The following is a 24891-nucleotide window of genomic DNA, read 5'->3' as shown; positions in this document are numbered from 1 at the left end:
AGCTGGGCTCCTGGCCAGCAGCCCCTGCTCTCCAGTTGCCCAGCTCTGAAGGCAGCGCCGCTGACAGCAGCAGTGCAGAATTAAGGGGAGCAGTACCGCAACCCCCCCCACAATAACTTAGCAACCCCCCAAAACTCCTTTTTGGGTCAAAATGCTTGTAATTACAACACTGTGAAATTTCAGATTTAAATAGCGGAAATCATGAAATTTACTATTTTTTAAATCCTGTGACCGTGCAATTGACCAAAATGGCCTGTGAATTTGGTAGGGTTCTACTTATACCCCTTGGATTTCTACACCTTAGCTCTGCCTTGACACCATTTACACTTATTCCTAGAAATTGCACCAAAGACAGAATGCAATAGGTGTTTAACAGACAAAGCAATGCTACAGTGTCCCTGCTATACATGTGGAGAGAGACAGTTCCCATACAAATGGCCCATGAGGGAGACTGCGCCCATATATGTGGGGTGGCAGTATTATACGTGGGGTGGGGAGGGCGTGACCCTATACACAAACTGGGGAGGGGGCAGGACCTATATGGCAGGGAGGAAGAGCATGCCCCACAATACATTGGATGGGGGAAGAGATAATATCCCCTATATATATGTGAGTGAGTGCCTCCCTATATATGTTGAGGGAAGTGGTCCCTCTACACATGGGCAGGGAATGTCCCATATGTATGTTGGAGGAAGTGCCCGGAAGGAGGGGTTGTTCCCCTATATCCCTTACAAGGGCAGGGAATGCCCCCTCTCTGCCGGCCTAGAGGCACAGGGCAGGCGGCGAGTCTCACGCACGGCGGGAAAAGGCCCCGCTGCACAAGGGGGGAATCCCTCCCCACCCCGCCGCAGGCCGGGGCTCGGCACTTCCCCCTCCCGGAACGAGCCGAGCGCCGGGTGCCCGCGATTGGCCGCCTGTGGCCCGGCCGGGGATATCACATGGCGCGCCGGGCCCGGCCCCGCAGAGCCGGGGGATGGAGGCGCAGCCGGGCTTCTCCGAGGAGCAGTTCCAGGCCGCCTGCCGGGAGCTGAGCCAGCCAGCGCCGGCGCTGGCCCCAGGGGGAGCCTGGCAGCTCCTGGTGGAGACTATGGGCATCAGTATCTACCGGCTCTACGACGAGGTACCCTGGAGAGGGGTCACCTGGCCGGCGGCCCCTGTAGGATTGAGGGGTCCCTTATGTACGCGGGGGCGGGGCATTATTCCGTGTGGTATCCTCGGGGGGAGGGGCAGAGGCAGGGCCCCTCTTTTGGGGGCATTCACTGGAGACCTGGGGAGGTGGGGGCACCCCTTGTATCCTGGAGGAAGGGGGGCATACGTGATATCAGTGGGGAAGTGCTCCCTGTGTACGGGGAGCAAAGGGCAAAAGTCCATAAAGGAGAGTATTCGCACTGTGCCTGGGGAACTGGGCATGCTCTGTACAGGTGGTTAGTTGCCTATATATGTGGGGCAAGGTGGAATGTCCTGTGTAGTGGGCATTCTCATTACATGAGGGAAAGGGGGAAGGACTCCATTATTTGGGGGAGGGGAGCATTTTATTTATATATAATAAAACTTGGGCATTTCCTTTATATGGGGAACATTCACAATACATAGGCTATACCCAGTTCCCGTATCTATGCTGGATAGGGGCATTCCCTATATAAATGGAGAAGGCATCTATATATCAGGTGATGGCTCCCCCATATTCAGGGGAGGAGGGGGGAAGTGCTCATCCTTTATCTATGGGTGCATATCTATAGCTACAGCAGCTGAATACTGGGTATCCCCTACATCTAGGGAGAAACAGCCCCCCTATATATCGATGGGAGGCAGAAATGATTGTCATCAGTATAACTGAATGGAAGTAGGACTGATTGCTAGCTGGAGACAGTTTACCACCTAGAAACTTTTATGTGGGGTTGCTCTCCTTAGAAGAGTATCCATGTTCTTGAGTGGAAGAGGCTTGTGTATTTAGCTAGATATTAAAAAGTGGGGACATGTTCTGCTGATTAGATAGACAAGCAGAACTGCTCCCCTGCACCAGGCACCTCTCTGTCATCTGTTTGAGCTCTAACACCCCTAGCTCAGTGTCTCCTGAGTCACAGAAAGCAGCTTTCAGGCTAATGCCATTAACTGCTGATGGGGAAAGCTGTTGCAGCTGCAAACACTGCCTGTTTCTCTAAAAGCTGCGGCAGGGCCTGCAGATTACTGAGAGTTTAAGGTTTAGTCACACTTGGTAATTTGGAAACTCCTGATGGAGGGCTCTGCTTGGTGAGAGAAAGCCTTTTAGTCTGAAGGAAGTAGTTTACTGATTTCAGTGGAAAATACCCGTCTCCCCCTTCTTCCTCCCTCCAATAAAAATCTATCTCAGGGGAGAATGACAGTGGATCCCTTAAGGAGGAAGGCTAGGGAACTTATTACTCCACCTTCAAATACCATCTGTTCCTAATCTTAGAATCTTCAATAACTTTCCAGGTACATGTCCTGTCTCCATCTCCTTCTCTTTTTAGCTGATGATGTAGTTCACTGCTGGCCACATCATCAAGATCCTGGCCCCAAATCAAGCAGAGCTTCAGAAAATATTGTAATAAATCCCCTATCAGCATTAAAATCTTCACTTCTTGGTTTTGAGGGAAGATTATGGCTGAGATGTCCAAAACTGCCTGAGTTGGTTTTGATACAGTTCAATGGTTTTAAATGTTTTAAATATTCAAGGCTAGAATCTATCTTTAAAATTAGCTTGCAGTTGAATATAGATATTTTCTATCAGTGGCAGCTGATGCTTTATTGTTACTTGGTAACTAATCCATTTTCCTGACTTATTCAAACATTTAGGTATAAATATGGTTCCAAAATGTCTTCATTTTTGTAGTTTTAGTTACTCTTCTTATCGCATACTTAACAGGTCAGTGCTATTGTTGCATTGGAATTAAATGATATGATACCATGTAGGGTGAAGCTTTACAGAATCTAGTATTGTCATAAAATTGTTCATCAACTTTTTTTTAAAAAGTCTGTGGAAGCAGTTTTGTTTCCTGCTGTCTCTGCAATCTGAATATTGCAATATTTTGGTAGTGCACAAGAATGGGAAAGAGAACTTGGCTTGAAACTGACCAAAATGAAGCCGACTAGCCTGTTTTCTCTTTCAGAGCTCAATAAAATAAAAAAAGCAAATGGCATAAATAATCAAAAGTAAATGACACTTTAAAAGTTAAATTCATTTTAATAATCTATGGTATCTTTACCTGAATTAGAGATAGCTTTTACATATGATTTTCTAGCTTCAGTGGCCTCTTAATTGTAACTTATATCATTCAGCATACCCTAAGAGCTATTGAAAATGCAGAATTAATCAAATTGTATGTCACTTTCCAGCTAGATCAAATGTGGACTAATTCTCAAAACAAATTTTCTTGAACTATGAAAGGTAGACTTAGCTAAACTGAATTAGGAAATATATTTCCATTAGCAGTTACACTTACTCATCATCAGATTTAAAACAGTCCAGATTTGGTTAGATCCAAATAGCTTGCTAGGAGTGGATAAGATGAATTGAAATGGAAGGACTAGAAATATGGTTACTTTCACAATGGTAACACGGAGACTGATTACTGACTATCTACCCATGTATAATGTTTATACTTTCTCAGTGAGCTGCTTTGTAGCATGATTCCCTGAACACTGCTGGCAGTGAAGGCCTCTTCCCCATTTCTCCCCTTTCCTGGCTCCTATGGCTATGAAACTTGGTATATTTTGTTATTAAATTGGGCTTTAAAAAACCCACTAGTCTAAGAGTGGCAGCCTGGTGGTCATATCAGGCTGGGTCAGTTTGAGGTTCCAGCAGGCCTTCTTCCTAAATTGTCTGGGCTGACCTGCTGAGGACCAGCATTAATTTTCTCTGTAAAGAGCCATCATCCGCACTCTTGCAATCTCCACTTCAGGATTGGGTTGAAAGCCCTTTAGAGGATCACTTTGGTCTCCGCTCACAGCCACTCCAGTCTTCTCATGTTTCTCACTGCTTATTGTAGAAAGGTGCTGAAGAATGTTGCTGATAAAGCTGTTTCAACTGCTCTGTGCTTCTGCCCTTGGAGCTCTGGTGTTATCAGCACTAGCAGAGAGCGTAGCCTGCTAATTCAGCGGACCTTGATGTTACTCATAAAGAACGACCACTGGCACGGTTCAGTGACAAAGGCACTTGGCCAGCTTTATTGCCCTCAAGGTACAGTGCTAGTGTCCCACAGGAGCTATAGGTACACTAACATATGAGTGCCCAGTGGCAAGGAGCAGCTCAGTCAGCAGCGGGAGTTTCTGCTGTCCCCTTGGCCACACAAAGGGTTAAGGTGAGGTACCGGAACATTTATAGACTGAGACAAACAACTGGGATAAACAATTTATGTACCATGTTACATGTTTCACGATTTTATTTATATATATATATATAAATTTTTTTCCTCCCCTTGCTCCTGATATTTCAGACAAAACATCCCTATTCATTATTCTGTCAAACCATCTTCTCTTGTACTAGATTGGGGTGTATTTGTACTAGCCTTCTGGAATGAATTTACATAAATATCTAGTGCCTAGTATGCTAACAACAACTTTGCCAAGTTAACGTACCACAAAGTGAATGTGTAAGATCTGTTTAATACGCAGCCTGACTTTGGTTCATAGCCTCTGGTTCAGGCCTCAAATCTTGCACCAGGCCCAGTGCTCCAGGCTCTCTTTCTCTCCTACACTTGTGGCAGGCACTTATTTATTTGGGAATAAATATATTCCACAACAGATGGTACTAGAGAGCAACTCCTGGCCACAGCTATAAAGGGTTCCAGGCAATGAGGTCTAGTATTGGAGGAAATCTCTCTGTGTTTGGCATACACAACATCCTTAGCCAGGCTTCAGGGTTGGGTATAGTATTAGAGTCAACAACAGCTGGAGTCAGTGGAAGCCTCCCTGATTTGTTCATGAGTCCCTTGGTCCTTCTCCCTTTCAAACTCCCGCTGGGCTTTCTCTCACTTGGGGATGGCTGCCGGTTCCCTGCAACATTAAATATCTTCTGCTGGTCTGTCTTTTTCCATGAACAGACCTCTCTGATGTGCAAATTCAACTCATCCTTCCTGCCTCTGCACCTGAGTGGAGGCTGCCAAGCACAGCACAGTGGGGAAGAACCTGGGAAACCGCTTATGGAGACCTCCTGCTAACAGCCTGTCATGCAAGTTGACCTTGAGTCCCCTGCAGTGTGCTGAGTATCAAAAGCCACCATTCACGGTCCCTTCTTAGGAATGATGCGATGGAACTTTTGATTGGTTCTTTTTCTTTTATCTTTTTCTCTTCTTCCCCCCCCCCCCCCCCCACCATGTGAGTGCTGCAAAAACTTCACTTGAGCTGCAGGAAGAAGTGATGAGTGTGCTATGGTAGCAAAGTTGGCAGTTTGGTGGGGGGGAGGGAGGAAACCGAGCCTGATCAGCTGGGACAGTGTGGGAATATCCAATGACCATGTGATCAGTAGCTGGGCAGGATGCTTTTGAAGCACTCCGCTAGATGGTGGAGATCTTTGCACTACCTGTTAGTAAAGCCTGAGGAAGGGGCAGTGATGGGGCTCCCATGTTGTGAGCATCCTTAGGAAGGAGAGCCGAGGACTTCTGAAATAGTTAATGTGCCTCTTGGTTCTGGCAGGTTTTCAGCAGGGGGAGCTGCGCACGTTCTGTCTCCCGCCGGAAGTTGTGATTGATCAACCTCTTGCCCTCCCAGAGAGAGAGGTGGATAGTTGGTCAGATCCCATTGTAGAATCTCATTGATTTCAATGCAGCATGGCAGAGCTTCCAGAATCTGCCTTTTGGATCTCATTGCATGATCAGGGCCTAAGAAATTGATCAGTTCCTTAGTTCACCAGTCTACGAAATGGGGATCATATTTGTACCACTGGTGTCCCCAAATTAATTTGTTTTGGAGGCATGGCAGATGAAAGATCGTTTAGGGTTAGACAAACAAAATATTCCAGTTATAGGTTCAAACATAGTGTCCTCCGCATTGGAACATCCTGCTCAGCTACACATAAATATACATGTTTTCCCCTAAATTCTGAAAGGTATCTCTAAGGAATAGTGAGATCAAAACGTGGAAGTCTTATAATTACTTTTTAAGAAGCAAAAAATACATATTAAGGGATTAAACGTGGGTTCAGGAAACACCACCTCTTGACTCTGGTGGTTTAGGTGCCCTGTTTCTTGGGATGTTCTTTCCTAAAAGGAAAACATAAAGGAGAAAGCAAACAAATAGGTCATCCAGGTCCCTGTGAAAGGGGAAGGGTGGCTGGGGAAAGTCTGATTCATTCCCATTACAAGAAATAGAATTGTCACTTCAGGGTAATCTGTTTTTCTTCTGTCACTGTGTGGTAATGTATTCCCCTATTTATAGTATGGGAGTGGTAACCTGTAGTACTGAAATGAAAGCATGATAGTGTGTGGAATACACACAGTAAATAGCTAGCTAATGAGGTTTGTCAGGTACTTGAAAGAAGTATAAAATAGGCAATGTTTTTGGTGGAATCTATGGGAAGGGTACAAGTGTGCGGAACCGCATTGTCTGAGTAACTGGGTACCGCACAGTAGCTGCCAGTAAAGTTGGTAATAAAATATTAGTTGTTTTTGAGGAGAAACTTTAAATTTGCTCTTGAAATTTTGTTTGTTTCATCCTCCTCCCCCTGAAAACGTCTGTCTTTCTCTTTCTCTCTCCTCACACTTTCCCTTCCCCCTCCCTGATAATTGCCAATTGAAAAAGGGGAAGGAGAGAGGGTGGGAGAACCCCCAAAAGCTTGGTTTTTGTTGAAAAAAAGGGAAAATTCTTAAGTTTTTAGAAAAAATGTCATTTCCCATTTTATACGACTTTATATATCTTTTTTAATAGGAAAAATATACCGCTTCGAATTGCCAGTAAAATCAATTATAGTGCAATGGTGCAGTATTTCCGCATAGTCTGATAACTGTGGGTGAATAATATCTCTTAACCGGGTGGTATAAGTTACTAAAAATGGACGCTTTCAAACAAATTCAATAGAACTCCTGCTGACTATTGTCTAACTTGACCCTCACCAGTAGACTATTTTTAAGTCCTGACTCAACAGGCTGTACCCTGTGCTATGCTATGAAGCTTGCTAAACTTCCCCCTGGTGAACCCTGGATGGAACTAGGCCTGCATTCAATCTACTATCTCACTAGGCATGCGCTCCTGCAGAAACATCAAGAGCACTGGGCCTTTGTTGACTTACTTCTGGAGAAATCATATGAGACTAAAAAATATTTTCCTTTGAAAAATATTTTGAAGATGGAAATTCTTAAATATTGAAAATGGGGTCTCTGGTATATCTTTGATCAGCAGGACCCCCACCTTGACTTTAAAGGTCTGATCTAAAGTAGTTTGATTTCTCTTGTACCTCAGTTCCCCATCTGCAAAATAGGGAACTTTTATTATCCCCACCTTGTCGGGCTGTTTATGAGGATAAATTCGTGTGTGGGCATGAGAGAGAGAATCATTCAGTGAAATTCTACAGACTGTGTCATGCAGAAGATCAGACTATTCTAATGGTCTCATCTGACCCTAAAATGTATGAAGGGGAAAAAAAAAGTACTTGGGAATTCTTTCATAATCTTGTATTTCATACTGACATTTGTTGCAGTTGCAAGAATGACCCTCAAATATTAAACTGAAATTGAGGTGTGAATCGGGGGGTTATTGGGGAGGGATGACTAGGATTCTCCATGTTCATCCAGAAATGGATAAACTCTGAGGGTGGGTGGAAATATAGGATGTACTTAAAGGAATTCAGGGTGCACATCAACAAAACAATCATGATCGTCACACAGATCTTTTGCACCTGCAAATTCTCTCCTTTTGGATTTTATTGTAGGATTGTGCTGAGTGCCTAATCCTTTTATGAAAAGGATGATTGGTCAAAATCCATTTCCACTCTGCAGATGAAAGTTTGTAACGTTTTCTGGCAGATGTGGCATCAGTTTAGTTCTTTAACTAGCTCTTGCTAATGGCTGCAGTTCTGTGAAGATGCCTGATCTCGCTAACTGTAGACAAAATAATAGAACTTGTACCCAGGTATAGTGTTGCAGTGTGGATAGAATGTCTAATAGGTTACATTAGAAGAAGCAGAACTGGGAATACAATGTAAACTATCCAAACTACTGAGGATTGCATAACTGGGGGAAACAGGCTCAGCAGGCATTAAGTCTGTGCTGGGCTAAGACTGGGCCAAATTTGGCTGTTACCCTGGATTTCAGCTGATCACCTCCAATGATTCCAATGAACTAAAGCTGAAACTGAATTGGCGTACCTGAGGGAGCAGGCTTCAAAGCCTGCTGAGTTGGTTTCCTTGAATGTAGACGTCTTGGTATTCTGCTCTAGTACATTAAATCTCTGCTGTCCTACTGGCCGGATGGGAAGCTGGCTGGCCCTGCCTGTTCAGGGGCAGCACGGTTTAAGTAGTTGGCAGTTAATCCTGGGAGAAGGGACAAGTGCAGCCACAATTATCTAAATGTAGCTTCTCTGAATCTCTGGGGAGACGTGACAAGAGTTTGGATAGGTGAGGTTGGATTGTATACAAAGGTCATGTTTTGAAAAAGGGTAATAAAGATGCTAAGTTTAGTCTGGTTGTACAGTGTACCATCTCTAAATGTTTAGCTGGCACGTGACTCGGAAATCTTGAGAATTTCTGTCTTCAGGCTCTGTTAGCCTTGAACTCATTTTAAATTCCTGTCTCTCAGCATGTCTCTTGCTACAGTAGATGTGTATGCATAGAGTGATCCTCCATTCCCCTTGCAAAGCCTGATCTAATAGTTTAAACCTTGGTAAGCAACTTGAGAAAATCCAATAATTTGGCAAGTACCCTTGATTATTGTAGTGTAGAGCCGTGTGAATGTTTGTTGCTTGCTTGCTGGCGGTTGCAAAAAGTTTTAAAAAAAAAAGAGAGAATTTTTAGACTTTTTGATTCACTGAAAATTCAGAATTTTGTTTTGTGCTGAATGAAATGTTTTGTTTGGACACTGCTTTTATTTATTTATTTTTAAAGTTAGAAAATGAAATAAAGAGCTTGAATCATAGAATGGAGGAGGTGGTGGTGGGGTCATCCCCACTTACACTCAGTGACTGAGTGGTTAGAACTCTCACCTGGGATGTGGGAGATCTATGTTTGAACCCAGGTGCCCCTCCCTCCCAGGCAAGTGCTGCTGTGGCTATCTGGCCTAAACATTTGCCCCAATTGTAGCTCATATGTAAAACAAGATGTGCAAGTTCATAACAGGTCACACTAACCTATAACATTTTGCCTGCTTGAAATCTTATCTTGGAAAATAGGTCAAGTTGTTTGTCAATAATGAATTTTATGAACAAGTGCAAGAGAACCAGACACACAAACTGGGTTAGTCCAAACAAAAAGGGCCTCCTGATAAGGTTCAAGAACTGTTGAAATCGTGCTTAGTAAAAATGGAAGACGTGGAGTCAGAAGTGAATGAAACAAAATTGGTGTGATGGCTATTAGGTGGACAAAATAATGAGGGGATTAACTCTGCTGCACACGTTTCCCTTTTTGGGGTTTAAAAAGAGACTTTGGGGGAAAAAAATCATCACCATCTTCCCAGGGTGTCTTCCACTCACCTCATCTTCCCTGAGCCTGAGACAGCAGGAGCAGACCAGATCAAAATATTTTTTCTGAGAGGGAGGCCATTGAGCCTTGTTCTTGTTCAAGGAGCTTTCTCACTTGAGTTCTTAAAATCACCATGCCATCCTGTCCTTACCCATCAGGGGGATACGTAACAGCCAGCATAGCAGAGGCGTACAAGATGCTGTTCCGTTTCTCCCCCCCCCCCCCCCAATCTCTCTCTTGGCTTTTCATCAAATCATAAAATCACCTGCCCTGCATCTGCACAGCGAGATGAGATGACCACAGCCCTGCCCTGTCTAAGGAGAAAAGACTCAAGCAGGTGACATCCCTGACTGGAATGTGAACCAGGATCCGAGCAACAGGTGCTGTGGTTGACCTAACAGCCAAAGCATCCATTTGTGACTGACCAGCTGTCCAGCGTTCCAAAAACATCAACAAAAGCCATATTTCCCTCACTTTTTCTATCCCATCTCTCCTCCATATTCAGCCTGCCTGTCCATTAGAAACAGGCAAAATGAGTACCCTTTACCCATCTGGACTGAGGATAAAATTAACCCTTCACATCAAAAAGTTTGTTTTGAAAATAAGACTGATCTCCAAAGGGAGAGAGACTTTAAAGCAGAGGTGAGCAAACTATGGCCCACGGGACCATCCTGCCTGGCCCCTGAGCTCCTGGCCAGGGAGGCTGGCCACCAACCCCTCCCCTGCTGTCTCCCCTCTCCCGCAGTTGCGTTGCCAAGCAGGCAGCGCTCTGGGCTGCGTGCTCCTGCAGGGAAGAGCAGCAGCATGTGTAGCTCTGGCCAGGCAGCGTGGCTCCCAGACATGCTGCTCTGAGCAGCATGGTAAGGGGGCCGGGGGGGTTGGATAAGGGGCAGGGGATCCCGGGGGGCAGTCAGGGGACAGGGAGTAGGGGGCAGTTGGATGGGGTGGAGGTTCGGGGGGAGGGGAGGCTAGATGGGGGTGGGGTCCTGGGGGGTGGTGGTTAGGGGACAAGGAGCAGGAGGGGTTGGATGGGTCGGGGGTTCTGAGGGGGGCAGTCGGGGTGGGAAGTGGGAGGGGGTCGGATGGGGCAGGGGCCAGGCTGTTAGGGAAGGCTGTGCCTCCCCAATCTGGCCCTCCATGCAGTTTCGCACCCCGATGTGGCCCTCAGGCCAAAAAGTTTGCCCACCCCTGCTTTCAAGGCTTTAAATTTGTTTTGCATAATCACTCAATTCCAGTTTCAGTAAAAATGCTTGTTTTTAATTTCTTGTGTTTGATCAATAAACTTTCAACTTGAGAAAGAACGTGTTTGCCGAGGAGCGAAATAAAACCAAGGCCTCTGTAGAAGAAAACCCCTGAACCTAAGTATCACTGTTTTTTAATGTTGGACAGTGAAAGCGCGTATAAACACCTTGAAATCAACACAACCTCACCCTAGTCCAGAGGCTATGGGATATTCTGTGGTGGGACTCTGTCTGCCCTGCGGAAGCTGTTCCATGGGGGGAGAGCAGGGGAGAGAGCGAACACAGCTTTCTAGCCCTCAGGCAGGCCACTGAACCTGGGCTTCCCATGTTCCAGGTGAGTGCCCTAACTGCTGGACTACTAGACATAAGGGGAGGGCAGTGTTTTGTGAATGGTGCCTAACTTCCCTTGTGCATCTAGCCTGAAATATCAAAACATTTTACGCTGGTAATATCCGAATGATTCATTTCAACACATCTGCAGTTTTTTTCATTTTGACTGAAGCGGTCAGTCGAAATCCACATTAATTCACAAAATGTTTTGGTTGACCTGGATCTGGATCTGCATCTTTGGTGGGAGGAACAATATCGAATCAATTGGTCTCTCCGCTTTCTGCCCTTACATAGCAGCATTTTGAACCTTCATACGGCATCTTAACCAGTGATGCTATATTTTTGGGAAGCCCAGATTGTCCTCTTTCACAATGAATGCAGTTGAAGGCTTTGATGAAATCTCTGATGTTTAAGGCTAATCTTCTCTGGTAAGCAAGCTCTTTCTCAGTCAAGCTAGTAATGCAATGGGGGTACAGCTACTCTGCTACTAAAGGCACATTGGCTACTCTGTGCTGCTTGAATGTTATTTTGCAGTGTAGTCGCTCTCAAGCTCCTTCACGCTTGCTAATTGACCCAGATCCTTGTCTGGGGGTTGTTTTCGTAACTATGACATTTTTTTACATGGACATGTAGTTAGTCTGACTCTCAACCATAGACCCACAGCTCCTTATTTGTTATATGCAGATCAGGCCATGCTATGTATCGGGTTTTCTCATCAGCCACCCAAGGGGCACATCTGGTAGTTTAGGATGGCCCAGGTGAGTGAGAGTGGCTCCATAGTGAAATAACACTCAGTCAGCACCGAGTGACTTCATTAGCATCACACAGTAGCTCTGTCCCCATTGCATTATTAGCTCAAGCATTAGCAGCACTTGAGGTTCGACCCACCTCCATAATGGGCCAGCTGGTTCCTGTTTAAAGCACCACCAAATTCAAGCTAGAGAGCTGTGTGAATGGGAGTCGGGTTGGGGCAACACTTGAGTTATACCTCAAGATAACCCACTAATGAAGACAAGCTCCGAGAGAGGGAAGAAGTGTAAAACACAGCACTGGACTTAGAATGTGTGGATGCTGCCATTGTAAGCTTAAATGAGAAGGAAGTGCCGTGTGGCTTTTGTTTTCCCAAGCAGATAAACAGTAGGGGGATAAAGGGTTCAGTGAGATAAACTTTTTGCTTCTGTCCTTTTAACTTGCTCTACTACGTCCTAGCTTAAGTTATGGATGTTGACGGCAGGATTATAGTTTTCAGCAGGCTCAGTTTGTGGCTTGTCAAGAGACATGAAGAAACTGGAAGGGATCCAGCAAAAGAATAATAAAGATGATTCTTTTCCTGCAACAGCATAGCAATGAGCTATTATACGAGAGACAAAGGGAATACAATTAATGTTTCCTAGCCCATTAGTGGGATTAGGGAAATGTGAGTGATTATCCTGCCTTGTATTATTTTTATAATGTAAATGCAGATAAACTGTTGAAATGGAAGAAAATCTTGAACCCCACACTGCATTTGACAGTGGATAGTTACCTCTCAAAACTGTAAATTTGAAAGTCTGTCCAACAAAGCAGTGCATACGCTTGTTACGGTGAAAGTTAGGGTCCGTTCTGCACTGGATAGACATGCCCATAACTCTGATCCACAGCCTCTTGACGTCAATGAGATTCTTTCGACTGTTGTCAGTTGCCTTTGCGTCACACCCTGGATGAGGAGTTGTCAGCAAGCTTTCAGCATTTTATCATTGCTAAAGGCACATTGGCGAGTCGAGATCTTTCATTGCATACCTTGGGCACAATGAGGGAAAGAGCAGTTACAGGGCATCTACTTGCTTTTGTAAGTTTGTCATAAACGTAGCATGATAGTGGAGTTTAACTGTACTACTTGTGGAATTATAGTTGTTAATTGGAGGGGCATTTACTTAACTTTTGGGATTTGTCTAGTCTAAAGTAATTTGCACTGATATAGCTACTACAGTGTAAATGCTTAACACAGACACGCTCTGCTGGTGCAACGTGCTCCAGTAGCTTACTGGGGTAAGTTAGGGTGGTACAAGCCTCATCTGGGACCAATGCTGCTCACATTGGCAGTTTGCGCTCCCTCATTGTAAATTAAACAGGTGTTGGGGGGGAGGAGGAGGGACAGAACAACCCAGTGTAGACAGAGCCTTCGTGGTGTGTGCTTTAAAATAACGGTGGCGATTATATATTCTCTCTTTATAGGTATCTCTCCCTACCACCGTTCTCCATAATGTAATATTTCATGTGATCAGGATCAGATACAGAAGATTCCATTACGAGTTCAGTAGCATTGATCACCTTTGGTAGTGTGTTTTCAGGGAATCCTAATCCTGTTAAAGTATCCCTACATTTTTATTTGCTCTTATGAGTAATAGAGGAACCAAATTAACGAGAGGGGGGAAATAGCAGAAAAATATACTGTGCTGTCGGAATGTGTCAAATGTTGGCTTCCTCTTGTGTATAAAAAGGAGTTGCCAAATTGTTGGTGACCAAATAAGGGAGGTTTGTGCTGCCATCTTAACTGGATTGGAAAAACACACGTCAGACTCTAAGGGTGTAGACTGGTTATTTTGTTGTCTCTTGTCAATGGAAATACAGGGTAAGGCTCAGGAATGTCTTTGTTATATGTGTTTAATATTTAACAACACGGACAGCTCCTGAATCCTGTGGTTTTTTTCATGACCTTTTATGAACACAATGGAACCTGTCATGTAAGAAGCCATTCTAACGTCCCAAAAGTTACATAAATCGCTCCCAAAGGGTGGGGTGGGGGTGGAGAGGAAGTTACTGGTAAAATTTAAAATTAGGGAGAGTGTTTGGAATCCTTGTAGGAAGAAAAAATATCCTCTTACCTGATACTAATCCCTTTATTTATTAAAAAAATCCTTTTAATATCCAAAGTAGGATGGATATATATAAATTAGACTCAATCATTAAAACCTCTTTCAGTGCTCCTCTTGTAAAGCTAGCTACTGTACATACCATAAAGTGAAAGACGTAACTTACTTTTACAGGATACATCTCTGAGGACCAGATGGTCCCTAAATTTGCACATTAAGCTGAATGCACCAAATTGCGTGTTAAGCTGAATACACCAAACTGGACACTCCAGTCCCAATCCTGCAGACTCTTACACATGTGACTGACATTTGCAGGTGTCAATGATCCCACTAAGTACAATGCCACTCCTTACATTTGTAAAACTACACACACGCATAGGTATTCTAGCAAGGCTGGGACTGTAAATTTATTTCAGGAAGATCTAGCTATCTATCTAAAATATGCATGGTTGGAAAAACCTGAAATAACTGACAAGGTCTACTGCAAGGTCTTCCATAGAGGGATGGGATACTTTGAAACACCATGATAATCACAAAATTACATGTCACCAGCTTCCAAACTTCCTTCTTTTTAGGCTTAAAAGCTATTTCTAAAGCTGCTGCCATTGGATAACTATAGATTCAGTGTATCATTCCTCTTAGCTGTCTGGAAGGGACTTACTTGGATATTGGCTTGGTGAAGTGTACCATTTTGCCAAAATTACCCCGAGATGGTCTCGTAAAAATGGAACTATATTAGTAATGCCTTATTACAAATGTGGTATGAATCATGCTGTATCTTTTTTTAAATATTTCCTGTTCTTTAAATATTGTGCATGTAAAAAGCTGAGTTGACGACCCTGGTGCCCAGGAATGAAGTGTTACCCTGAATGTACCCTATTCTGTGGATAACCGAAGTAAGACTACCCGAATGGGCTCTGATTCACTTTGTCCAACTCCATTAAAGTCAACGGGATTACACCGGCTGTAAGGCAGTTCAGGATTGGAACTAATGGGCCAGATTGTGATCTCCGTTACACTCTTCAGGGAATAGGCAACTCTCAGGATGAGGGTGCTGAAACTACATACCCATCCATTATTTGTCTCTTGATGTATTGGGTGTTCTAGTTCCAGTGGTGGATTTGTGGTGTGGACAGGTAGGCCCCGAACAAAGACCAACAATTCTGTTCACACAGACCATTGAGTAGCTATAATATTCCCCACCCCCCTTGGGATTGCTCGATCTTATAGTTGACACTTAAAAATATTATTCTCATTGTTTTAATTAGTACTGACGTAGTAGTAACAATAGTGTAAACACTGCTCCATATGCACAGATGGAATTTCCATATGTTATGTGAAACTTTAAAAGCATTAACACACGAAATTGTGTGCTAGGGGAATTGAGGGCTGGGATTTCAGGATGCTTGCAGAAGGAAAACGGCTAATATCCAAGACTCTCAAAATATGACTCTCTCTCCCTTACTTACTTATAGGTGTAGCCTGTATTACAACTATACATCAAAATTAGGAATAAGATTCCCACTGTGCTTAACATTTTACAGCAGTAGTGATTACTGTGGGTCATGCATTACCTTGTCATGTTTCACAACAAAAAATTCCTATTTATAGGTCAGATTGTGATACCTTGATCCTGTGCCACTGAAGTCAATGGGAACAGGATCAGTCCTATCCTTTATACTGCCATTTACCCCAAGCAGTCCCACTGAGTTCCTGGGAACTATTTGTGGAGTAAGGCACTAGTTGATGTGAGTAAGGGAACTGTGAAGTGGCTCTGTGTGAGGGAGTCTGACTGTTACGCTTCCATATACAAACATAAAAACAAGGCCATATTGCAAATAGATTGCATTGGGGATTGTTTTTAAAAGGATTTGCTTTCCCAGCTTACGTAGGTTTGCAATAAGTGCCCCACCTTGCTTCCTTCAGCTGCTTTTCATGCAATAGAATGTTTCCCTTTCCTGTGTGATGCCTTTTTTCGTCTGTTCCATTTCCACAGCAATCAGGACTTTATGAGTATAAAATCTTTGGTGGCCTTGCCGATTGTCCCCCAGAGTTGCTTGCAGATGTCTATATGGATTTAGACTACAGAAAACAATGGGATCAATATGTTAAAGGTTAGTAAATAATCAAATTACTTTTTAAAAGTTTAAAAATAAGTTTTATCTTTAACTCTCCCCCCCCCCCCGGAAGGCTTTCTAAAATTTCTCTCTTCTCTTAGGGCCACATTCCCCAAAGGACTTGAGGTCACATTTTCAGGTGCTTAGCATTTACAATTGAGGCCAGATTATCAAAAGCACTCATCACCCAACAGGCACCCAATGTTATACCAATAAGTAAAAATGTGGCATATAACACATACATTCTTGCCTAGTCATGGCCAAACTTCAAATATCAAGGGAGAGCACCCCACAGCATCAGTCCTTGCCACTCCGAAGTACTTACGTGGCCCTCATTACCACAGGATCCAAGTTCCTAACCATTGCAAGTGTCTTTATCCTTGCATCACCCAGGGAGGTGGAAGTGGTATTATTTCCATTTTACAGATGGGCAAAACTCAGGCATGAAGAGGCTAAGTGACTTGCCTGAGGAGGCAGAAGAAGTCTCAGAGTTGAACCCAGGTCTCCCAAGGAGGAGGTTGGCACCTAAACCATTACTCTGCTCTGGCGATGGGGGAACATCTTCCTTTGAAGTGCTCTTTACCTGGTGATACTGTACCCAGAAAGCCTGAATGACAGTGCTGGTGCTCACGTTCTCATCCATCTGTGTTGTCTCTTGAAGGCTGGGTCAGCACAAGCTTTGTACTATAATTTTTAATTTACAATCTTTAGAAACATTAGATGGCCTAATTGACATCAAATGCTCAGAATAGCTGTCAACTCGATGGTAGTTTTGGGGGCCTGTTTGGCAGTGGTGAGGTCAGGGTTAGCGGTCATATGCCCCACTTGTATTTGTCTTTTTTGGGGGGCGGGGGAGGAGGGATTGACAACCATCCTACCTTCCTGGGTGCTTTACAAAAATAGTGACTGTCCAACAGAAAAACCTAGAACACCTATGGTGGCCTCCCCAGAAAATAACAGTACACCTGACCACCTCCAGAACAATAACACTTCAGCCATTGTTATCCACACAACAAATTCCCATGCCATCAACACCTCTATTTCTGCAAACCCCTGGAGGGGGTGGCGGGAGGGTGGGTGGAATTTGCAGGGTGTCTGGAAGACTAACAGACCTGGACTTTAGAGGGGCAAGGACTCAAGCATATGCTTACACTGAAGTCAATAGAACTTAAGCACATGCATGAAGTATTTCCCTGAATAGGGGCCCAGAGAAGCAAGCTTGAAAGCCAAGGAAAATGCTGCCAGATGCCTTCCCTTGGTTTTAAACCGTGGGGGCTCTAGTCTGCATGGTTCTGCTGATTGCACCTTGGGCAGTATTGTGGAGAGCTCCTTAACCTATGGAAAATGAGATGTTGATCTAAGTCTGCCTGTAGCTTCGCTAGTAGAATAGGTGTGAGCTAACACACAAGAACTATTTCACTATAAAAGGCACTCACCTTTTCTACTAGCAAAGACATACCCAAAAGACGCTTCAAGTGGAACCTAATTCATGCACAGTATCGTACACGAAGACACAGCAATCTGTCGTTCTAATTTTCCGTTTAAATGACTTTATCGGATTCTGGTTTGTAAAACACTTAGCTAAGGCAAGTACAGCTGACAGTGTCTGAAGCCAACATGCTGATAGCTTTTTATAATGCCTTTTTTATTCTAAGAGAATAGAAAGGAAGCAGTTGGGAAGTTACACCCTTTAAATTCTAAAATGTAGATAATGTTGCAGGGTTGGCCTCTACACCCTCATTGACTAGGGAAATAGTCTGGCTCCCTGAACTGTATCCAGAATTTGTGTATGTTTGAAACAACGATTTGATACAAGTTTGAGAATTGCTGGCTTAATGGTATTTCATACTCCAAGGTTGGATGAGTTAACTCCCTGTTGGCAGAAGGCTTACTCTAGTACTTCTTTTTAAAATACTCTGGGTAGATAGCAGAAAACTGGAGCCATTAAATATGCCCATTGTTTCAAGGGGTGCTAATGCTGATATCAGTGAAGCTTTAAATGTTGACACTCTTAACAACTTTACTGCTCATCAAAGCATGTAAGAAAGCAAGCGCCATATTATGAAGACTTACGCAATCTGTTCTGAGTGATAGCTCATTTTTTGGCTAGGCCCATAACAACACATGGCAGAGTGGAAGGTGGTTTTGCTTTCCTGAAATGTGGACTAAGCTTTCAAAAGACGGGCATACACAGAGCATGCATTGCTACATTGGGTCTGATTTGCGGTTTCATCTACAGTGATCTCCATCTCAACATCAAAGCTTTGGACTATAAGCTGTAGATGTGCCTTTGTCTATAAAGCACCAAACACTCCTACGGCGCAGTATAATAATTCACATGTTCATGGCTCATATACAAAAATCAGCCATTCTTCACTGCAGCACTTCATTAAAATTTTGCAGTGAAACAAGGTCCATTACCAACATGTCCCTGCTTTAACAAGCTGAACTACCCGATGTTTACATTCTGTATTATAAACAAAACTGAACAGTGCTGTGGACTAAGTGAAGTACATTTTGTAATATAGCCTTGGGGTTTGGGGTTTTGTTGAAAAAAACTGAATGCTGCATTTTAGCAAGTGTGCAATTTTCAGCATAATAATGTATCTCTTGGGCTCTTCAGAATGGATTATTGAAGTTCTGTTTGGTCATTCTGTCCAATACATATTGGCATGGCACTCTCAAATTAACCCCTCTTTTGAAAAGGAGGAAGACTCACTTCTTAGCATTTTCGCTAAGAAGAATTAAATGAAAGCAATAGTTAAAAGGCAACAGATTAATACTCCAGTGACCTCTGGTGGAAAACACGATACTGTGTGGTTTGTCGTTGCCTTGCAGGAACTGCAGCATACTGTGTGCACATCTTAAATGTTAGTGAAATTGCAAGTGGGCTGGGGAATGGAAATGGGATTTTTTGTGTGTGTGGGACACCTGGTACATACGTATGCACTGGGTATAATGGTAACTCCTACTCTTTTTAGATGCACCATTTTCCCCCTCCCTCTTTCATTTTCTTTCCCACATGAAAGCCACTCTCCCCCTCCTCTGTGGCACCGTTCTTTGTTCATTTGGAAGGGTAAATGCATGGTGTTTCCTCCTGTGCTACTTTCAAAGCCATTTTGTAAACACGCCCAAGAAGCTGTGCATGAGGATGACACTACAGTCTTGCAATATCTGTATGTATCATTCAAACACTATCTTGGGTTGGGAGTGGGAGTTCCTAGGAGACAGCTGAATGGTTCCAGCATGAAAAATTATAGTGGATGCTTCCTTTGATATGAGCACACAAGTGTCTTAACCCTGTTGGTGCTAACTCACTGGTACTGTTAACATCCTTGGGCACAATCCGACCACATGCAGCTAACACTGATGGCTCTTTGTGTGTCCTTCTTCATCTTGGTTTTTTCAGGGGCATCAGCGGACATGGTTGCCTTCCTGGTCAGATAGGAAATGCCATCCTGGCTCAGACCCAGGATCCTTCTAGTCCAGTGTCCTGCCTTTGACAATGGCCAGTATTGGCTGCATCAGAAGAAAACCCTGCAGTGGACCGTTGGGGGGGGGGGGGGAATAACTTACTCCACGGAAAGCTTCCTTCTAACCTCCAATGATTTAGTTTGGCTTAAGCTCCCTCACTCTCTTTCCTGCTACTTTCTTCCCATCGGATCTCCTTAGTGAGTCATCTTGTCTCTTGAACTCTGATTCTGTTCCCAGGCACTCCCACTCGGACTGCCTCCTATTTCAGCTTCTAGTATGCAGAGCAAACATTGGTGCCTGTTGGTAACTCTGGAACAGAGTTAACTTATCACTTGCCAATGAATGACAAAAATGGAATTTTTAAAAAGGGGTAACCTTCCCCCACCACACACCCCAAATTTTGCTCATCGCTCGCTTTAATTGGGAGTCTCTCTTTTTCATACTTGCCTCATGTTCTAATTCCATGTTAGATTGGACTGGCTCTCAAGGATATAAAGTGATTACCTGTTTTGTTTCAAATGCATGTTCAACAACAGAGCTGTTCTGAACTTCTAGCTACAGGATGTGCATTAAAAGGAGCATATTCTTATGCACAGGTTTACCCAAGAGGTGGGACAGGCTTTGAATGAGTTAACTCTCTGGGTGGGAGTTTGACTCGGGCTCCTCAGAGACTATTGTTCTCTTCTTGCATCAATGAAATCAGTAGCAATGGAGATATGATTCTTCCTGCAATTTCTGGTACAATTGTTTTACTTAATTCCTGAATGGAACGGTCTACAGTAGAAACAAACTTTTCTCTTGACCTGGCTTTACTAGACCTAGCATATCGTGGTATAACTGTGCTGAGATGCAACCAGATTTTTAAATTCTTGCCACTGCTAATCTAAGTGGTGTTTTGGTATTACATATGTATAAATGTTGCAGCTGGAATTAACTCAGTGATGGCCAACACTATTTTCCCCTTTGCCAATTGTAGAGTTGTGTGAGAAGATTTATGATGAGAAGAGAATAATCTACTGGGAAGTGAAGTACCCTTTCCCTCTGTCAAATAGAGACGTATCCTTTCAAATCTTTGTCTTGGTGGCAAAGCAACTTATTCAAGAGTCCATGCAGGCAGCTCTAAGAGTTTCGCTTGTCTGTTACTGTGGGAGTTGAAGAAGAGCCAAACCTGAGACGAGAATGAAGAGTTTAAAAGCTTGATCCCGCCATCCTTATTTGCGCTTGTGCAATGTGAATCACTCACCTGGGTATCCCGTTGACTTCAATTAAATGCATGTTCGAATGCGAGAGTCTGCAGGATCAGACCCTACAATAATGCAAATGCTAAGATTCATTTAATAGACCGAGGTGAAACATAGATTGAAACAGGTCAGAGACTGCACACAACAAAAAGGCAGTGTCTGTCGTGATGGGGCTGCTGGGTGCTACTGTAATACAAGTTGATGATGATGATGATGATTGATGTGAAACTGATCATAGTTGTATAAGAACAGCCACGCTGTGTCGGACCAATGGTCCATTAGCCCAGTATCCTGTCTCCTGACAGTGGCTAGTGCCAGATGTTTGAGGGAGTGAAAAGAACAGGGCAACTTATTGAGTGATCAACCCCATGTCATCCAATCCCAGCCCCTAGCAGTCAGGGGTTTAGGGACACCCAGAGTATAGAGTTGCATATCTGACCATCTTGGCTAATAACCATTGATGGACCTATCCTCCATGGATTTATCTACTTCTTTTTTGAACCCAGTTATACTTTTTGTGTGTGTGCACGCATCTTTCTTCAACTTTCAGGCATCTTTCTTAACTTGCAATACAGTATGTGTATATTCGTGAACGTCGTGATATGGAGGTTGATGGGCAGAAGATCTGGGTTATGCTGGCTAAAAGCATGTCTCTTCCTCAGTGTCCAGAAAAACCTGGGATTATCAGAGTAAATAGTTACGTGCAAAGTTTGGTGCTTGAGAGTGATGGCAAGACTGGATCTAAAGGTAAGAAATATCACTTATTACAGCTAAGTAAAGTAGATCAAGTTTTCAAATTTTATTCTACATTTATTAAGGAAATGAAATGTAAAATCTCAGATACCATCAAAGCAGGAGAGGCTAAGGACTTAAAGATACACGCAAAGGATATGGTAAAGATGTATATCAAGAGTTTTATAATCTCTGAAAATCCATGCTGAAAGAAGCATGTCTGGGAATGTTACATTGGACTTCATGTGTTAGGTAACTCTAACTGGACTTGCACAATTAAGAATGGTTCAATCAGTCATTTCCCTCCACTAAATGGAGAACAGATGTCATTCATTTGAACTTATTGGATATCGGTTATTCTATTTTGATCACTGATAGCAAGTGGAAAGTGGGTAACCCAGTGAAGACTCCATTAATGGAAAAGTCACTTATTAATCTCTGTGGAACCAATCTTGAAGTTCTTCTAAATAGACCGAAGGATGTTTTGGGACAAAGTTGATCTTTAAGAAAAAATGTTTTATTTGGTAACAATGTGTGTATGTAACATTACTTACATAGGGCTAAATCCTGCATTCCATAGTAAGGCAAAAACTGTGATTGTAAACTGCTAATGATTTTGTTATAATAAACTCTATTCCCTTCGATGTCTGTCTCTTTAAGTTTACATGTATTACTTTGATAATCCTGGTGGCATGATTCCGTCATGGCTCATTAACTGGGCAGCCAAGGTAAGCAGGAAGCTGGGGGCAATATCTTTCTTTGTGTTGTCTAACTTGTTCCTGTGGATCCAGGATCCAAATCTGGCCTCCATAAATCAGACAAGATAAGCCAATCTTTATCTGAAGTCTTCTTCCCTCTTGGCCACTCTGTCTTGTCTTTCAGGCCTCCCTTCTGATAGCTGTCTCTTTAACTGTTCTTTCCCCCACACCTCAAGAAAGCTCACTCTTGATACTAAAACTCATCAGAGTTGTTTCTGCACCACTGTGGCCAGAAAAACTCACGTTCCAAAATACGAGCAGACAGATTTAGTAGTTTTCAAACTCCTGAAATACAATGTGATGTTCTAGGAACAAATACAGAATTTACTGCTTTGTAGTAAATTTAATCCTTTTGTTAGAAGCACTGTCTTCTGTTATCTCTTGGAATATTTGTAGTGTAAAATGGTGTCATATATAGCTTTTCTCTGCGGTGTCTTTTTTACCAGCATCATCAGAGAATAACCACTGCCTACTTTTTTTTTTTAAACAGAGTGGAGTACCTGCTTTCCTCAAAGACCTGCAGAAGGCTTGCTTTAATTATTGCAAGAAAACTTGAATTGCTGCTTCGAGTCTCTCGCTGAATTGTTTCTTGATTTGATTCCCAAAATTGGATGCTTCCAAGGACAACTATTGGGAAACATTGTTGGATAAAATCTGCCTCCTGAGATCTTCTACTCATTATAGTTAGGTTCCATTGGCATATGCCTTCAAAGTGGTCAAGCCTTTATTTTTTCATTTGCCATCTCTTGTGCACTTTAGCTAGATAGCTGGGCATCCTTGCTTCAACTGCTGATGCAATTACTACGTGCTTTTCAAATAGTTTCCTTCCTTTTTATCCCATCCTTCCTCCACCACCCCCAATTCTGTATGCTTTCTACCATAGGTCCATTAGGGGAATTTTGGCTTATGTTAAATCCTCAACAGAGTAGAGCCCGTTACTGCTTGTTGGAGAAGAATACTGTAAAATGGCAGCTTCTTAAAGTAAATTTTGATTCTTGTGATGAATCAGGTCTCTGTACACATTAGGTAACCAGTTCTGGCAGGTGTTGCCTTGCTAATAAAGTCCTTCTGCCAAAACCGGCTGCCCCTTGGAGGCACGCTCAGGTCTAATGCACTGGATACTTTCCATGATCCTAAGTATGTTTCTTTATCCCGTCTTTTCCTAAATTTTATCCTGTATTTATTGGGAGCTGAGATTCATTGATCAGAAATGCACATCCTGCTTGCTGGCCATCCAGGTGGAGGATATTTGCTATATGTGTTGATAAATAACCTGCAGCCCGCACTGGGACTCTTGCTATTACAGGGTATAATTAAGAGTTTTGCTATGATCATGTCTAAGTCCCAATACTGGCATTTTTGTATCTATCAAATCTAATAGTTTGTACCTACCATGCTTTTGCCACATCCAGTTAGTTGAGGGGAGGATGGAAGAGACCTACATGTAATAAGTAAAATTGTGATGAAATAAGACAGAATGAGTCAGTTCCTTGTTCTGCTCTAATGAAAACCAATTAGCATACTAAAAGTCTATCAAGCCCTTACCTGGAAGAGTTCTGTGAGAAACACAGCTCAGATATCAACTATAACTTGAAATCCTTTTAGGACTGTCCCAGTATCCGACATTATCCGGGGATCTCCTAACTGTCATGCTAGGGACTAATTTTAAGGTTCTGCTTCCTCATTCTTGATCCTGACATGGGGATCAATGGCTGTCTTAAGGATAGCTCATGTTTCCAAGTCTGATACAAGGAGAGAAGGCCAAGAACCAAACTTTCCAGCTGATACTATAACTTAAGAAATCCCAGTAAAAGAGGGGAAAAAAATCACATGTAGAACCTCCATGTGGGTGTGTCTGTGTGGGGAGAATATTGAGGGAAAACACTTTCACAAAGGTGATGATCTCAGGGACATAGCCCATGCTGTTAATCTAGCCAGATGCACAGCCTTCAGTGGAATGGCAGATCTTCTCCGTAACTAACGACCTATAAACATTTCTGTATATAAAAGTAATGATGTAAGTTATTTGCCTTTATACCTTATGTGCTCTGAATGGTAGTTGATGAATTAAAAACAAAACCTTGAAATTACAGATTTGTACGAGTAGCTTTTTGAAAAAAATCTTTGCTATAAAGTTTTTGCTCCTTAATCATTTCCACATGTAGCCATAGTAATGCTGGCTAATGGACATGGCAGATCATCAATTGCACTTCAGCATGAACACTGTGAGACTGTGTGACTTTTTTTTTTTTTTTGAAAGGTGAGTAAACTGATTGATCTGCTTGTTTTTTTTTAAAGTTGTAAACAGTAATCGTTGTCAGTTATGAGTTCAGATAGCTTCTCCACTAGAAGAAGCTGAAAATGCCATAATATAAAATATATTGGAACTGATTCTCAAGTGCTGTAAAGCAGCAAATTTATCCCAGCTGAGACTCTGTCCCTGGTTTTGTAAACAGTTACTCCATCAGTCTAACTGGTGCCTTTGATACATTTTTGTTTTGCAAGGCTTGAAGGCTATTCA

The 24891-nt window shown here is 43.0% G+C and overlaps 1 protein-coding gene across 4 annotated transcripts in view; it reads left to right on the top strand.

The window, feature by feature from the left end:
• The window catches only part of PCTP (phosphatidylcholine transfer protein), an 83171-nt gene extending 58996 nt beyond the window's left edge, over positions 1 to 24175 (top strand). Inside the window, exons 1-6 of one of the 4 annotated variants that reach the window (XM_074970974.1) lie at positions 832 to 1120; positions 16045 to 16162; positions 20616 to 20695; positions 21456 to 21627; positions 22273 to 22340; positions 22861 to 24175. In XM_074970974.1, the coding sequence (XP_074827075.1) occupies positions 974 to 1120; positions 16045 to 16162; positions 20616 to 20695; positions 21456 to 21627; positions 22273 to 22340; positions 22861 to 22926 (651 nt within the window). In that variant the 5' untranslated portion in view covers positions 832 to 973 and the 3' untranslated portion in view covers positions 22927 to 24175. Of the gene's footprint in view, positions 1 to 831; positions 1179 to 12838; positions 13025 to 16044; positions 16163 to 20615; positions 20696 to 21455; positions 21628 to 22272; positions 22341 to 22860 lie in introns of those variants that run through there. The other 3 variants (XM_074970976.1, XM_074970975.1, XM_074970977.1) reach the window with 3 other exon arrangements.
• The last annotated feature ends 716 nt before the right edge of the window (positions 24176 to 24891 follow it).

The sequence above is a fragment of the Natator depressus genome, chromosome 14 (assembly GCF_965152275.1).
Source record: "Natator depressus isolate rNatDep1 chromosome 14, rNatDep2.hap1, whole genome shotgun sequence".
Classification (NCBI taxonomy): domain Eukaryota; kingdom Metazoa; phylum Chordata; order Testudines; family Cheloniidae; genus Natator; species Natator depressus.
Note: the sequence above shows the minus strand (reverse complement) of the source record. Positions and strands in the feature narration are given on the sequence as shown.